Genomic DNA, 16,055 nt, shown 5'->3' with positions numbered 1-16,055 from the left:
TAAAAAAAATCTCCCAACCAGAACAAGCCCAAGGTCAGATAGTTTTAGTGCAGAATCTTACCAGACATTCAAAGGAGAGCTATTACCAATACTCCTCAAACTATTCCACAAAATAAAAACAGAAGGAACACTAGCTAACTAATTCTATGAGGCCACAGTCACCCTGATACCTCAACCGCACAAAAACTCAACAAAGAAAATTTCATAACCATCAATGTCAAAATACTCAATAAAATTCTTGCAAGCCAAATCCAAGAACACATCAAAAATACATTCACCATGATCAACTAGGCTTTGTCCCAGGAATACAGGTATGGTTCAATACATGAAAATCTACCAACATAACCCACTATATAAATAAGTTGAAAGAAAAAAATCACATCATAATCTCACTAGACGCTGAAAACACTTCAACAAAATCCAACTCCACTTCATGTTAAAAAAAAAAAAAGTCTTAGATCAGGGATACAAAGCACATACCTAAACATAATAAAAGCAAAATACAGAAGGTCAATACCAAACATGAAATTAAATCTAGAGAAACAGAAAGCTATCCCACTACATCATGACAATACAAGGCTGCGTACTCTCTCCCTACTTATTCAATATGGTGATTGAAATTCTAACTAGAGCTATAAAACAACAAAAGGAGATCAAGGGGTTACAAATTGGAAAGAAAGAAGTCAAGGTATCACCATTTATGAATGATATGATAGCATATATAAGCAATCCCAAAAATTCTACAAGAAAATATCTACAGCTGGCAATCAACTTCAGCAAAGTGGCTGGTTATAAAATTAACTCAAAGAAATTAGTAGCCCTCCTTTACACAAATGATAAATTGGCTGAGAAAGAAATCAGGAAAAGATACTCTTCATAATAGCCACAAATAATATAAAATACCTTGATGTAATTCCAACCAAACAAGTGAAAGTTCAACATGAAAAGACTTTCAAGTCCCTGAAGATAGAAATTGAAGAAGATATCAGAAAATAGAAAGATCCCATGCTCATGGATCAGTAGGATTAACACAATGAAAATGGCCATCTTACCAAAAGCAATATCTACAGTTTTAAAACCTTGAAAGAGGAATTCTCAACTTCGCATGGAAAAGAAAAAAAAAAAAAGGAAAGCTAAACTAATCCTGAACAATAAGAGAACTTCTGGAGGCATCATCACAACTGATTTCCAGCTGTAATATGAAGCACTAGTTATAAAACTGCATTGTATCTGCATAGAAACAAACAGGTTGATCAATGAAATTCAATGGAAGATCCACAAATAAACCAACACACCTGTGGACATTTGATCATCGACAAAGAAGCCAAAATCATACATTGGAAAAAAGAAAGCATCTCCAAGAAATAGTGCTGGTCTAACTGGATGTCTGCATGTAGAAAAATACAAATAGATTCATATTTATTACCCTGAATAAAACTCAAGTCCACGTGGATCAAGGACCTTAACATAAAACTGGATACACTAAATCTCATAGAAGAGAAAATGGGACATAGCCTTAAATGCATTTGTACAGGAGACAATTTCCTGAACAGAATATCAATGTCTCAGGCTCTGAGATCAAAAACTGATGAATGGGACCTCATGAAACTGAAAACATCCTGTAAGGCAAAGGACAATGTCAACAGGACAAAATGGCTATCTACCAGTTGGAAAAAGATTTTTGCTGGCTCTAAAACAGACATAGGCCTAATATCCAAAAATATACAAAGAACTCAAGAAGTTAGACTTCAACCAACCAAAAGAATCAAATTAAAATTAGTGTGCAGAGCTAAACAGAAAATTCTCAATAGAGGAATGTCAAATGGCTGAGAAGCACTTAAATAAATGTTTGACATCTTTAGTCATCAGGGAAATGCAAATCAAAATGACCCTGAGATTCCATTTTAAAACAATCAGAATGGCTAAGATCAAAAATTCAAGCACCAGCACATCCTGGTGAGGATGTGGAGAAAGGGGAACACACCTCCACTACTGGTAGGATTGAAAACTTGCATATCCACTCTGGAAATCAATCTGGCAGTTTCTCTGAAAACTGGAAACAGTTTTAACTGGAGACCTTGCTATACAGCTCCTGGCCATACACCCAGAAGATACTCCATAAGGATTCATGTTCCACTATGTTTATACTAGTTTTATTCATAATAACCAGAAACTGGAAACAACCCAGTTTCTGGATACAGAAAATGTGATTCATTTACACAATGGAGTACTATTCAGCTATTAAAAACAAGGACATCATAAACTTTGCAGGCACATGGATGGTACTAGAAAATACCATCCTGAGTGAGATAACCCAGATCCAAAAGGACATGCATGGTATGTACTCACTGATTACTGGATATTAGCCAGGAAGTGCAGGATACCTGTGATACAACCCACTGACTCAAAGAAGTTAAAAAAGAAGGAAGGTTCACTCAATCGAGGATGTTTGAGTCTCAGTTAGATGGGGGGAATAACATAGTCATAGGAGGCAGAGAGCAGAAGGGAATGTAGTGGGAGAGTGAGGACATGAAACAAGAAGAGGCTACCTCCTGTAGCCTGGCAGGACACAAGTGAGGAATAAGGATACCAATCCACCTACAACACTTTCCACCCAAAATTTGTCCTATCTGAAAGCAATTCAGAGACAAAGATGGAGCAGAGACTAAAAAAATAGCCAACCAATAACTTGCTCAACTTAAGACCTACACCACTGGCAAGCACCAATACCTGACACTATTAATGATATTCTTTTATGCTTGCAGAGAGGAGCCTAGTATAATTGTCCTCTGAGAGGCTCTGCCCACCAGCTGACTGAAGCAGATGCAGATACCCTCAGCCAACAATTGGAAGGATGTCAGGGACTCTTACAGAAGAGTTGTGGAAAGGATTGAAGGTGCAGAAGGAGATAGATACTCCACAGAAAGACTAATATAATCAACTAACCTAGATACTTGGAAGCTCTCAGAGACTAAGACACCAACTAAAGAGCATACACATGCTGAACCGAACTACTGATATATTGTGTAGACTTTGCTGCCTGTAGTAGGAGAAGATGTGCTCAATCCTATAGGGTCTTAATGCACCAGATACCCAAGGAGGCCACCCTCTCAGAGGAGAAGAGAAAGAAGGATGGGAGGGGACTCTGTTATGGGAAAACTGGGAGGGGGGACAGTATTTGTCATATTAATTAATTAATTAATACATTTTAAACATTCCATCATACTAACATACATAATAACTAATAAGTATATTAACAGCTTTAGACCAAAAATAAATATATTTCTAGTCTTGAAGCAAGGAAAGATTTCTTACATGAGGTCTTGTTTTAATAGGTTTTTATTTGGGTTTTTCTTTTGAGAAAGAACTTAAAGTAGGGAGGATAGGAGTAGGGAGACGATCTAGAAGGATGTGAGAAATGAATAATCATTAACAAGTATATTACAAGTATTAGATCAATAATAGATATAGTTCTAGTCTTAAAACAAGGAAGAATTTCTTAAATAGAGTCTTGATATTATATTAGGGCTTTATTTGAGTTTTTTTAGATGAACTTAAAGTTGGGTGGTAGGAATGGGGAAAGGATCTGAAAGGACTTGGGAAGTGGTATAATATGGACAAAATATATTTAATTTAAAATTGTTTAAATAATAAAATATGATAAAAATAGTTAAGTAATGAATTTATATTTTTTAAAAGTCAACATGATTGATACTATAAATAAGAAGATTCTAGTCAAATTAAAGCCCAAAATTATAAAGATTTATAAAATATAAGAAAGGTCACAAGCATACCTATATTAGTATCCAAAAGTGACAGAATTAAATTCAGTAGAAAAATTATACTAAAGTTATAGTAATGAAGAATCGAGACACATAGTAGAGCCCTTTCACAGAATCATAACTGATCATAGCTAGTAAATATCAAACAGATTTTATCTCATTATTGAGTACAGATATGCAAATTAAAACTGTGAGTCATCATCCAATAACTACCACACTGATGAAAATTTAAGCCTGATGTGTCAAGTTACTAAAGGAAAACATCAGAATCCATCCTTTGCTGATTTCAGCAATACATGATTATTCATTTTCTTCAGAAATACAACACCACCTCCATCAGTTGAGTACTCTGCTATGTGTGGATCTGCAGTTCCATGCATGATCCACACATAGCTGGGTAGCTGGCAGAAGAATGCTCAAGAACAAATTCTGAAGTAATGATATTATCCAATAATTAAAGTATTTTATCTATGCAAAAAGTAATAAGCTGTCTTACATACTTTAGTCTTTTTTTCCTTTAGACCTTTTGGAACTAAGTAATATGGAAGGTGGGTAGTGAAGATTCGAGGTGATGACATTTTGGCATAGTCTAAATTATTAATATTGTACTCAAGGAATGGTGCTCTATCTATTGTTGATATGTTTTCAGTGTTGTTCCGGTGACCCTCAAAATAAATCAAGCTGAGGATTTGCTGAGTCCAGATGGTACCTGTAAAAATAGATAACAATCCTGAAGTGGGTTTAAATAATAAGTATTCATGGTAATGCCATTCATCACAAAGTCATTGATGACTTTAAAAAAACAATCCATGAAAAAAAAAAAACACTCCATGTATACTAATGCACATGTGGAGTTTTTGCTTTGTCTTTCTGAATAATTAGATAAAATTAGAAAAGATAGAAACAAAGGCCCTGTGTTGCAGGATATTTGATCACATAGTGAGATTGTATTCTAGAAACATCTGTCTCTGGTTGTGCTGTGGCTCCATCTTAGTACCTACGTTTAACCCTAGAGCTTTGTGATAATTGTAAACAAGATGAAATAAAGTCAAAAGTAGGTTAACAAGCCGAACAAGCATCTTTTTGACAGAGAGTGAACATAGGAAAAAACATAGAGAGTGGATGAAGTCAAGAGGTCAAATAGAGAGACACAGGAAGTAGAAAAGGGAAACACTTGATCTGAAGGGTTTTTAAGACAGTGTAGAGAACAAAAGCAGACGCTCTTTCTGGGATATTGGTTGAGGAGGAATGTCAGCTGGGTTCTATCTCTGTCTCTCTAAGCTAGACAGGCTTTTAACCCATCATCTGGCTCTTGAGTCTTCATTTGGTAAAATCGAATGGGATTTTTTTTTAACAGAACAACAACTCTGTTTTCATGTTTTAATTGTATAGAAAATGTTTGTCCTGATTTCTTGGTAGTGATTGTTCAAATTATTTTTATAATTTCTCTGTGTTCTATGTTTTATGGAACGTCTTTTTGTAGTACTCTAAATTTCTCTTAGACAGATACTATTTGTAGATGTTAATAGATACAGTCTTACTATACCCTACATGTATATATTGTGCTAAACTTACACCAGGGTCAGTAGCATTTATATATTACTGTTGTTTGGAACCTTATGACACATTTTTTCTTGGTCTTCAGGAATATATTCATTTCGTGTATTGTGTCCCCTTATCCTGTGCATCACAGGCAGTGGTAATATTCTCTGAGACTTCCTTGAAGTTCATCCATATAGTACTTCAAGTCCTAGTTAGAGCAATAAGACAACTGAAACAAATCAAGGGAATACAAATTGTGAAGGAAAATGTCCAAGTATTGCAATTCACAGATGATATGATAGTATATATAAAAGACTCATCAAAATTCTACGAGAATATTCTGACAGGTGATAAAGAACTTCAGCAAAGTGACTAGACACAAAATTATCTCAAAGAAGTCAGTAGCCCTCCTTTTTACAAATGATAAATGGACTGAGAAAGAAGTTAGGGAGAAAACCCCCTTTGTAATAGCCACAAATAATATAAAATATCTTGGTGTAACTCTAACAGAGCAAGTGAAGGACCTATATGACAAGAACTTTAACTTTCTGAAGGAAGAAATTGAAGAAAGTACCAGAAGTTTGAAAAAGCTTCCATGTTCATGGATTGGTATGATTAACATGGTGAGAACAGACATCTTACTAAAAGCAATCTACAGATTCAATGGGGTTCCCATTAAATTTCAACACAATTCTTTACAGATCTTGAAAAAACAATTCTCATCTTTATATGTAAAGAAAAGAAATTCAAGAATAGCTAAAACAATCCTGAACAAACAAAAAAACAAACAAAAACAAACAACTTCTGGAAACAATACATATCACCATCCCTGACTTCAAGCTATATTACAGATAAATAGTTATGAAAACCCCATGGTATTGGTATAGAAACAGACACAAAACCATACGATGGAAAAAGGAGAGCCTGTTCAAAAAATGGTGCTGGTCTAACTGGATTCTGCATGTAGAGGAATGCAAATAGATCCATATTTATTACTTTGCACAAAAATCAAGTCCAAAGTGGATCAAAAACCCCAAAATAAAACTGGATATACTAAACCTAATAGAACAGAAAGTAGGGAGTAGTCTTGAACTCATTGGTGTAGGAAACAACTTTTTGAACAGAACACCCATAGATCAGGCACTAAGTTCAACAATTAATAAATGCAACCTTATGAAAGTGAAAAGTTTCTGTAAGGCAAAAAACATTGCTAAAAGGACAGAATGATAGCCTACAAATTAGTGAAACATTTTCACCAACTTTATATTTGACAGAGGGCTAATAGTTAAAATATATAAAGAACTCAAGAAGATAGACACCAACAACTCAAATAACCCAGATAAAAATACGTACAGAGTTAAACAGAGTTCTCAACAGAGAAATCTCTCATGGGCCAGAAAACTTTAAAAAATGTTCAGTGTACTTAGTCATCAGGGAAAAACAAATCAAAATGATTCTGATATTTCACCTTACATGCTTCAGAGTGGCTAACATAAGGACTCAAAAAGCAGCACACATTTCAAGGAACAGGAATGGGGACATGGAGCAAGGGGAACACTCCTTCATTGTTGGTGGGAGTGCAAACTTGTTTGAGCACTCTGGAAATCAATTTGGCAGTGTCCCAGATAATTAGGAATAGTTGTACCTCAAGACTAATCACTCCTAGGCATATACCCAAAAGATGTTCCACAATCCCAGAAGAATGCTTACTCAATTATGTTCATAGCAGCTATATTCATAATAGCCAGAAACTGCAAGCAAGCCAGATGTCCTGCAACTGAAGAATGGATAAAGAAAATGTGGTTCATTTACACAATGAAATAATACTCAGCTTTTAAAAATAAGGACATCAAGGATTTTGCAGGCAAATGGATGTAACTAGAAATTGTCATCCTGAATGAGGTAACCCAGACCCACAAAGGATAGACATGGTGTGTAATAAGTGGGTATAAGTCATAAAATACAGGATACCCATGCTATAACCTACAAACTCAATAAAGACAAATAATGAAGAAGGCCCAATAGAGGATACCTGAATCTCTCAGAAGGGGATATAAAATAGATATTGGAGGTAGATGGATGGAGGGATCTGAGTGGGAGAACAGATGAAGAAGGGAATGGGGGCAGTGGGATCAGGTGTAGGAAGAGTAGAGGAGAGAAAATAGAAATCAGCACTGGGCAGTGCACCACCTCTAGAATGTGCCAGCAACCTGGGACAGGGGGAGGCCCCAGGGAGTCTGACAATAATTCTACCTGAGACTCCTAGCAGTTCAGGGACATGAAGACTGAAATGAATACCTTCTGTAGCCAAGCAGTACTCCCAGTGGAGTGTTATTGGCAGCAACCCACAAAACCACTGGCCATAGAAGATAGGTAAAGACAAAGATGGAGCAGAGATGGAAGGACTGGCCAACTGAATGGCTTACCCAAATTGAAACCTTCACAAATGAGCAAGAACTAATTCCTGACACTATTAATGATACTCTGTTATTCTTGTAGACAGGAACCTAGCATAACTGTTCTCTAAGAGTCCCCACCCGCAGCCAATGGAAACAGATGAAGAGACCCACAGCCTATCATCAGATGGAGATCAAGGAGTCTTATGGAACAGTTGAAAGTAGAACTGAGGAACCCAAAGATGATAGAGACTCCACAGCAACAGTCAACTAACCTGGACCCTTGGGATCTCCCAGACACTGAACTACCAACCAAAGAGTGAGCATGAGCTAGAACTAGGCTTCCCACACATATGCAGTAGATATGCATGTTGGTCTTCATATAGGTCCCACAACTGGAGTGGTAGTTGTCCCTCAACCTGTTGCCTGCCTGTGGATCCTGTTTCCCTAACTTAGATGTGTTGTCTGGCCTCATTAGAAGAGGATGCATCTAATCTTTCAGTAACTTGATCTGCCAGTGTAGAATGATATGCTGGGCAGGGAGAGTTCCCCTACTCAGAGAAGAAGGGGACAGGGGAGTGGAGGGAAGAGCTGTGTGAAGGGAGTCCTAGGAGATGGGGGGTGATACTGCAATGTAAAGTGAATGAATTTACCAATGGATGGATGAACAAAAGTATGGAAAAGATACAAAGATGATAATGATACAAAAAAAGGCTGAAATTTTACAAATAAATCTAAATAAAACAAACACTAAGATAGGAACAGAGGAAGCAAGGTCAGAACATACTACACCATCTTGTAACAAGACTTCAGGGTAATCTATATCTGTTAAGAAACTTAAAATGATTTTTTTCAAGCCTCAATAAAGAAATTATCAGGAAATGAGAGAAACCCACGACCTTATTAAGAATTCAAATGGCAACCTATAGAAGCACAGGATTTTAAAAGATTTAAGGAAGCAATAACAAATTATGGCCTATATTCAACATAGATCAGATACTTAATAACTGGGCCACATAATCACATAACTTCAAAAGATTGGTGAGATTTAATAATAGCCATCCTATGGCCTTGCCCTCAATTAAAATGGCTGATATTCTGGAAAGATGAGGCTTCAGTCATAGAACAACAAAATAGGACTAGAAGCATTGATATCATCAAGAATGAATTACCAAGTGAAGGTCCATATTCTGAATTAAGAGTACAGATTACCCTTGATGATGATGTCCTACAACAATGTCCTGGAACAGTATCATAAAATATAGCTTTAAGTGGTTGGGACAAGGTTGAACACAAGGGACAAACTGAATTGTATACAAAGATAACCCAGGGTTCAGATAAATCTTTTTACTACAGCTCTAAAAAAAGCAATATGAGATCCAACTGCTAGGGAAAATTTTATTGAATCTTTAGCTTTTGAAAATGTTAATGCTGAATACACAAAAAAGGCTTCTAGACCTTTAAGGGCCAAATAACACACCTCTTTATAAATGGATTAAAACTACTGAGGATGTAGAGTTTATTGCTCACAATTGAATTATGGTTGGACAATTACAGCACAAAAATTCTATTGCTGTAGTTGTGTGATTCCCTAAATGACTGTAAGCAAACAGATCCTAAGGATAAATTTTTCTATAATTATAATGACTCGGGGAAAAGTTGCCCATGAAAAGAAGAAGATGTAGAAAGAACTGTCATATGGGTCATGAATGTATGTCATCCAAAGTAATAGAAGCTTGGAAATCTGATACAGAGATAGAGGAAGACATGTGGGTGGGGGGAAGGAGTCCAGAAATATGGAGAAGACCTGAAGCATGGGAGTTGAACAGAGGTAACCAGTCATATAGTAGAATTTAGATTCAAATAAATGGTATATTAAGTCATGATCTAATCAAGGAACTAAGCAAAGCTTATGGTCAAGGTGTTTGTAGATATATTTTGAGTCTCTGAGCCATTATTCCAGGGGTCTGGGGCCAGGAGGAAAAACTAGATTTTACACATGCATCTTAAACTGTGTTAAGTAGATCTTGGTTTCTGTGGAAAAATTTTAACGTAAATGATATTCAGTATAAAATTCATACTAAATCATGAAGCATTTGCATTCAGAAGAAAATATTTCAGATTGTATCATTCCTGTCTGCCAGAAGAGGTCAGTGCTGAACAAGTGTCTGCTCTTGGCCCTATGCTGCACATTTCATTCCCATAACATTCCTACTTGCCATCATAGTGTACAGTATATGCACTGAAAGTGGCCTTCTGTCCTAGAGATGGAAGTTTCATTTACATTTTATCTGATCATAAATTCTTATGTGAATGTGTTTTTTCTCCTCTTGGTGAGTGGACAGAAACCTGTTTTACACACATAGTACTAAACCAAAGGAGACATTGATGGCACTTACCAGATTTTGGGTATGTGATGATGAAGACATCATCATCTCTAATTTCAAAATCTTCCATTTTTTCTAATTGCTCAATGTTCACAAAAGCTTTCTCAAAATTATATCCTTTAAAGTTAAGCAAATATTCATTTGTATTGTCCATAATTATTCTCCTAGAAGTAAAAACACAGAATTCATTTTGTGAAATAAGTATTTATTGCAATCCTGAACACTAATTACTGAGAAGTCAATAAGTGCCAAGCACCATTTAAGCATCATATTTGCACAAATATTTACTCTAAAGAAACAAATAACATCAATGATGTTAACTGAATCTAATAGTACTTTATTGCAGCCATAAATCATCTTACTACACATGAGGAAACAACTAGTAATATGTTAAATATATTTTCTTGTAATTACATGTGGGAAGGATTATCATAGATCTAAACATACAGATGGGGAAATGGGACTACACAGATGTCAACCAAATTATCCAAAGTCACAGAGCTAGCCCCCGCCCGAGAAGATTTCATAGCAAAAATTTGGGCACAGAATCCATGCATTTAATCTAGGATATTTTTTATTTTTATTACCTGCATGTTTTCATTCTTAAAAAATAAGAAATTATTTATTTAAGGTGTGTATTTGTCTTTAATTTTGAGTTTGAATAACCTGCTCTTTTTGAATGAGGCTTCTATGATTAGCTACTAAGTGGCTACTTGAAATTACTAACACCAATGTGGATGCTTCTGACAGGTTACCCACTCATATTTATAAGTCTCCTATAAAACTTTTCATAATTTCAGTTTCCACCCAAAGAATTTGACATCAGAAATGTAACTGAGGTCTAAATAACAAATGAACTAAAATATAAAGCAAACCATCATAAGACTTAACTGATCTTCTCACAGTTTGATCTGAATCTTCCAAAGAACTCTCTTTCTACTTGAAGGTTAAAGTAGTGAGGGAATGCTAACAGTTCTTATATTATGTTACCACTAGTGGTATTCTCTTGAATTGTTTATTTTTAAAAATTCTATTTCTAAGAAATTCAATTTGATTAAACCTGAAAATATAGAGTCCAATTAATTACATGTTAATAAACAATATAATTTTGTATGTGGATGATCTGAGTGAGACAAGCACCCTCTGTATAGTGTAGGCTGGCCCAGAACTTAATATGTAGATTAGGCTAGCCTCAATATGCATGGATGATCTTGCCTATACTGGAATTACTATCATACCAGACTAATATCTCTACAGACATCTATCATACAGACAATCACTTACATTAGAATCACCTGGGTAAATCTCTGTGGTTCCAGAACACAACTAAAGGTATCTAATTGAGGCCCTCCTGTTTTAAAAGTTCCCTTTCTGACAACTCAAATGTAACCATCCTGACCACAGTGTGTTGGAGATAGAAAGGCTAGACAGAAAGCACACACACACAGACACACACACACACACAAAGACACACACACAGACACACTATTATTTTAATGGAAGTAGATAACAGATAACATTGATATTGAAAATGAAAACTTAAATTTATCTCTTGAAGTATGCTAAAAAGAATAGACAGGATATAACCCTGATCAGTGGAGAGTCCATTCATAGAGAATATTGCTGAAGTGAAGAGGAAATAGAAGTGAGTCACTGTCACTTCTCACCTATTATCCACAATACCTTCTACACACTCTCTAAATACACATTATGTATTTTATCTTGACCTTCCTGGATAGAAGTGTCTGAACGCTTCTGAAGGGTATTTTCACTTGTTATTTATTGTGTTCAGTCACAATAGGCTGTGCTTCATAAGAAAGAAGAGAAGGAGGAGACAGAGATGTGGGAGAAGAGAAAAAAGAAAGAAAGAGAAGGAGAAATGAGAGAGGATAGAAGGAGGTAGGGTTACAAGAGGGGTAGAATTTCACTCTCTAAAATGGTGAAAAGTGGAAGTGAAGAAGGCTCATTTTGCAAATGGACATCAGAGGATTTTTGTGACGGAAGAAAAATGGTTATATAAAGAGAAGACATATATATATATATATATATATATATATATATATATATATATATGTCTCTCCTTATTTTTTCACTGAAGCTCAAGAAAAGGAGGAAAACAACATTAGTCAGAAAAATATTGTGACAAAGTCTCCTCATGTAGCTCTGCCCGTCGTGAGACTCAATATAGAAACCAGGCTAATCTTGAACTCCCTGAGATCTACCTTCTTCTTCTTCCAGTGTGTTGGGGTTAGAATCATGCACCACCATACACACAGACTGTGCATATGTTATGCAGAAAGGGAGAACCTTGGTATTATCTGAATCTATTCTGCTCTACTCACCGTTTGCAGATGAAATGAGGAAGCAAAACCAGTTCTGATGAAATGTTAAGAGAAGCAGGAAATGATGGGTGGCTGAGGTATAAATATTCCCCACCATATTTTTCTTAGCCAATGGCAAGTGTTCTAAGTAAACTGAACTAACCTGTGATACTGTGACCTCTTCAGCCTGAACTGGCTAAGAAGTCCTTGAACATTTGCCACAACAGGACTTATCAGCCTGGACAGATACATTTGCCTTGGCTCAGCTGCAAGCTTTGACTTACTGGAAATAGTGGTCACCGAGAAATGGAAATTTACCAGATTGGCTGCTATGCTATTGCGAACCTGCATTACACCCTGCTCTGGGCTTGGATTTTGTGGTTTTTCCCTTTTCAAGCACTGTGCTAATTGTTAAACTTTAAGCCTTGATCAAAGAGATCCCTGCTTGACCTTAAGCTGCTGGACAGTTACATGATACATTGGGTAATATTTTCTTGGTAAAGAAAAAAAATCTTATTAGATGTTTTAGAGGCATAAAAGAAGTTAAACATTATAAAGATATGAAAGATAAATTTCATATTTAATTAATTATGAGAATTATTAGGTAATCAGCAAATTATCTTTGACATCTATAGATACAGCTTGCTTGGATAACTTCCAGCACAGGATGGAAACTAAATACTTTTAAGAATATCTCATTGGCTAGCATAAGTTTTTCAGGGCTTTATTACTCTTGTCTTCATCCCAGTTTTGCTGGTTAGGTTTTTTGTTTGTTTGTTTGTTTATTAATTCTTTTGTTTGTTTTGATTGTTAACTTGATACAAGCTGTGTCATCTGAGAAGAGGGAACTTCAATTGAGGCTTTATCAGATTGGCCTATATGAGAGTCAGTAGGACATTTTCTCAATTAATGATAGATGTAAAGAGTTGAGCCCACTATGAGCGTGCCACCCCCTAATTGTCCTTGGTTATACAATAAACAACAGTAAGCAAGCCATGTAAAGGAAGCCAATAAGCAATATTCCTCCATATCCTCTGCTTCAGCCCCTGCTGGAGGTTCCTGTCTTGAGTTCTTGGCCTGACTTCCCTTTACGATGGGCTATAAGTTACAAGATAATCTTTCCTACCCAAGTTACTTTTAATCATAATTTTATCACAGCAACAGAGGGAAAACTAAGTCACTATATGTGCTAGCTAGCTTTATGTCAACTTGACACAAGGTAGAGTCATCTGAAAGGGGAGAACCTCAATTGAGTAAAGGCCTCCATAGAAACTGGCTATGAGGTATTTTCTTAATTAGAGATTGATGATCAAGGGCTTGGCTCATGGTAAGTGGTGCCATCAGTGGCTTGTCTTGGGTTCTATGAGAAAGCAGGCTGAGCAAGCCAAGAGGAGCAAACAAGAAGCAGTACCCTTCCATGTCCTCCATGTCAACTCCTTCCTCCAGGTTCCTCCCCTGTTTGAGTTTCTGTCCTGACTTTCATTGATGATTCATGATGATATGGAAGGGCAAGTCAAATAAAGCCTGTCTCCTTCAAGTTGCTTGGCCATGGTGTGTCATCACAGCAACAGTAAACCTAATTAAGATAAATTGGTACCAGGATAGTGATGTATTTCTGAGAAAGAAGTTACCATGTTGTTTGGGAAGGATGTGCTTTGGAACTCTGGGCTAGAAGAACCATTGAGTATTGAGAGCTCAGTGAGCTGCTCCATAGGAATTTGGAAGATTAAAATGTCGAGAACAATGCAGACTGGAAGCGTAGCTTGTGATGTTTCAGAGGGAAGTGAAGACACTACTGGGCCATTTATGTGAAGAATCTGTGGTGTCTGGTCAACTGGAGCTGAAGAAATGGCTGTGATTAAACAAGAGATCAGTAAAACTTTCACTTTGCTGGGGCAATAGATGCTGGTCAGCTGAGACTGAAGAATCACCTAGGATCAGAACCACCAAAGTAACTCCTTTGCCTTGCAAGAGTAATAGCTGCTGGTCAGCTGGGGCTGAAGATTCATTAAGACTCATCAGCATTATTAAGTGAAGTCTTTGGGGGAAAGTTCCTCAGAGTCACCTTGTAGAAGCTATGTTCCAGAAGCAGACAAGGTTGGACCTCCCACTTGCTTCTGAACTTCGTAGTTCAGAATCCCCCAGGTGGTACTGGCTTTGAAGGCATAAAGGAGTTGTGGAGAGCAGTTGAGGCTTGACACAGTGTGGCAGGGGTAGAGTCCACCGAAAAGAACCCAAAGAAGATATTTTTAGAATTGCAGTCCAGCTGCAGCAAAGGACCTTAGCATTTTGGAGATGCCTGACATAAAATGACCACCAAGAACAGCAGCAGAAGTTGAGTGGAGCCTAGAATATAAGTTGTATGTGCTGCAAAAGAACATGGAGGACAAAATTATAAGTCATTTCCAGAAAATTGAACATTGAGTTATTTACACTTTTAAAGTTTGACTTTCTTTACTCAGATTGTGACTGTACCTGGTTCTTACCTCTTGAAGTAAGAAGATATTTAACTTCTTTTTGGTTGTACAGAAGCCTACAATTGAGAGATGTTTAATTTGAAAAGACTTTAAAGAGACTGAATTTTTAAGCATTTGGATTTTTTAAATGGTGAGAATTTTAAATTTTGGAATGTTTATGTTGTAATGTTAATACTATGTATTGATCTTCGGTAAAGAACAGGAAAGAAGAGGTTATGGCTAACAATAATGTGTTTGTATGTCAAGCTTTTAAGAGAACAGTTGTGCTGCCTAGTTTTATGTCAATTTGACAAAAGCTAGAGTTACTTGAAAAGAAATCTCACTTGAGAAAATTGAGATTTTCTCCATAAGATCTGGCTGTAAGAAATTGTCTTAATTAGTGATTGGTGGACGAGCTCATTGTGGGTGGTACCTCTCCTAGAATGGTAGTGTTGGGTTCTATAAGAAAGAGGGCTGATCAAACCATAGGATGCAAGCCACTAAGAAACACTTCTCCATGATGTAGGGCCTCTGCATCAGCCCCTACCTCCAGGTTCCTGCCCTGTTCAAGTATCTGTCCTGACTTTCTTTGATGATGAACAGTGATATGGAAGTGTAAGCCCAATAAACCCTGTCCTTCCAATGTTCCTGTGGTCAACAACAATGGTAGCCCTAAGACACCATGTTCTTGTTTGCACCTGATCTGTTTCTACAATTATGAAAACAGATCACACCAACGAGGTTCTAATAGTTTTATAAAATCATTTCATATGTTAATTTATTTTCCAACACCTTTGGAGTGTCCTTAGTGATTTCCTTCCAACTTTGTTCCTCTTAAATGTAGCTTTTGGTTTTCCACAATTACAGGCTTTTGTTTGAGACCTGTCCCACCATTTAATCTCATCTCTTAGCCTATTTTTCAGTCCTTTCTTTCTCATATACACTGCTGTTAGGTAATGATTCTCAGTTTCCCACAAAATACAAAATTTGATCCCAGAAGAGATTCTTGGTCTGTTCAACATACAAATATTTCCCGATAAAAGAATAGGAGATCATCTAAGGGTAATTTTAGCCTCTAAATATTGAGTTTGTCCCAGTGTACATAATGACAAAACTAAGGAAATGCTTGTAAAATAATCCATGTTGTGAGGAAATCATAGTGCAAAATATG

The 16,055-nt window shown here is 36.4% G+C and overlaps 1 protein-coding gene across 7 annotated transcripts in view; it reads right to left on the bottom strand.

Moving 5' to 3' along the window:
* The window catches only part of LOC117724966 (amine sulfotransferase-like), a 77,905-nt gene extending 65,299 nt beyond the window's left edge, over nucleotides 1-12,606 (bottom strand). For 5 of the 7 annotated variants that reach the window (XR_013105440.1, XM_076917045.1, XM_076917043.1 and 2 more), the window contains exons 1-3: nucleotides 12,450-12,605; nucleotides 10,120-10,271; nucleotides 4,283-4,491 (exon numbers count right to left, since the gene is read on the bottom strand). Coding sequence is in view for 6 of the 7 variants with exons in the window: in XM_076917045.1 (XP_076773160.1) it covers nucleotides 4,283-4,491; nucleotides 10,120-10,261 (351 nt within the window). In the remaining variant the exon portion in view is untranslated. Of the gene's footprint in view, nucleotides 1-4,282; nucleotides 4,492-10,119; nucleotides 10,272-12,449 lie in introns of all 7 variants that reach the window. The other 2 variants (XM_076917046.1, XM_076917047.1) reach the window with 1 other exon arrangement.
* Between the last annotated feature and the right edge of the window lie 3,449 nt (nucleotides 12,607-16,055).

This window comes from Arvicanthis niloticus, chromosome 20 (assembly GCF_011762505.2).
Source record: "Arvicanthis niloticus isolate mArvNil1 chromosome 20, mArvNil1.pat.X, whole genome shotgun sequence".
NCBI classification, from domain to species: Eukaryota; Metazoa; Chordata; class Mammalia; order Rodentia; family Muridae; genus Arvicanthis; species Arvicanthis niloticus.
This window is presented reverse-complemented; position numbering and strand designations above follow the sequence as displayed.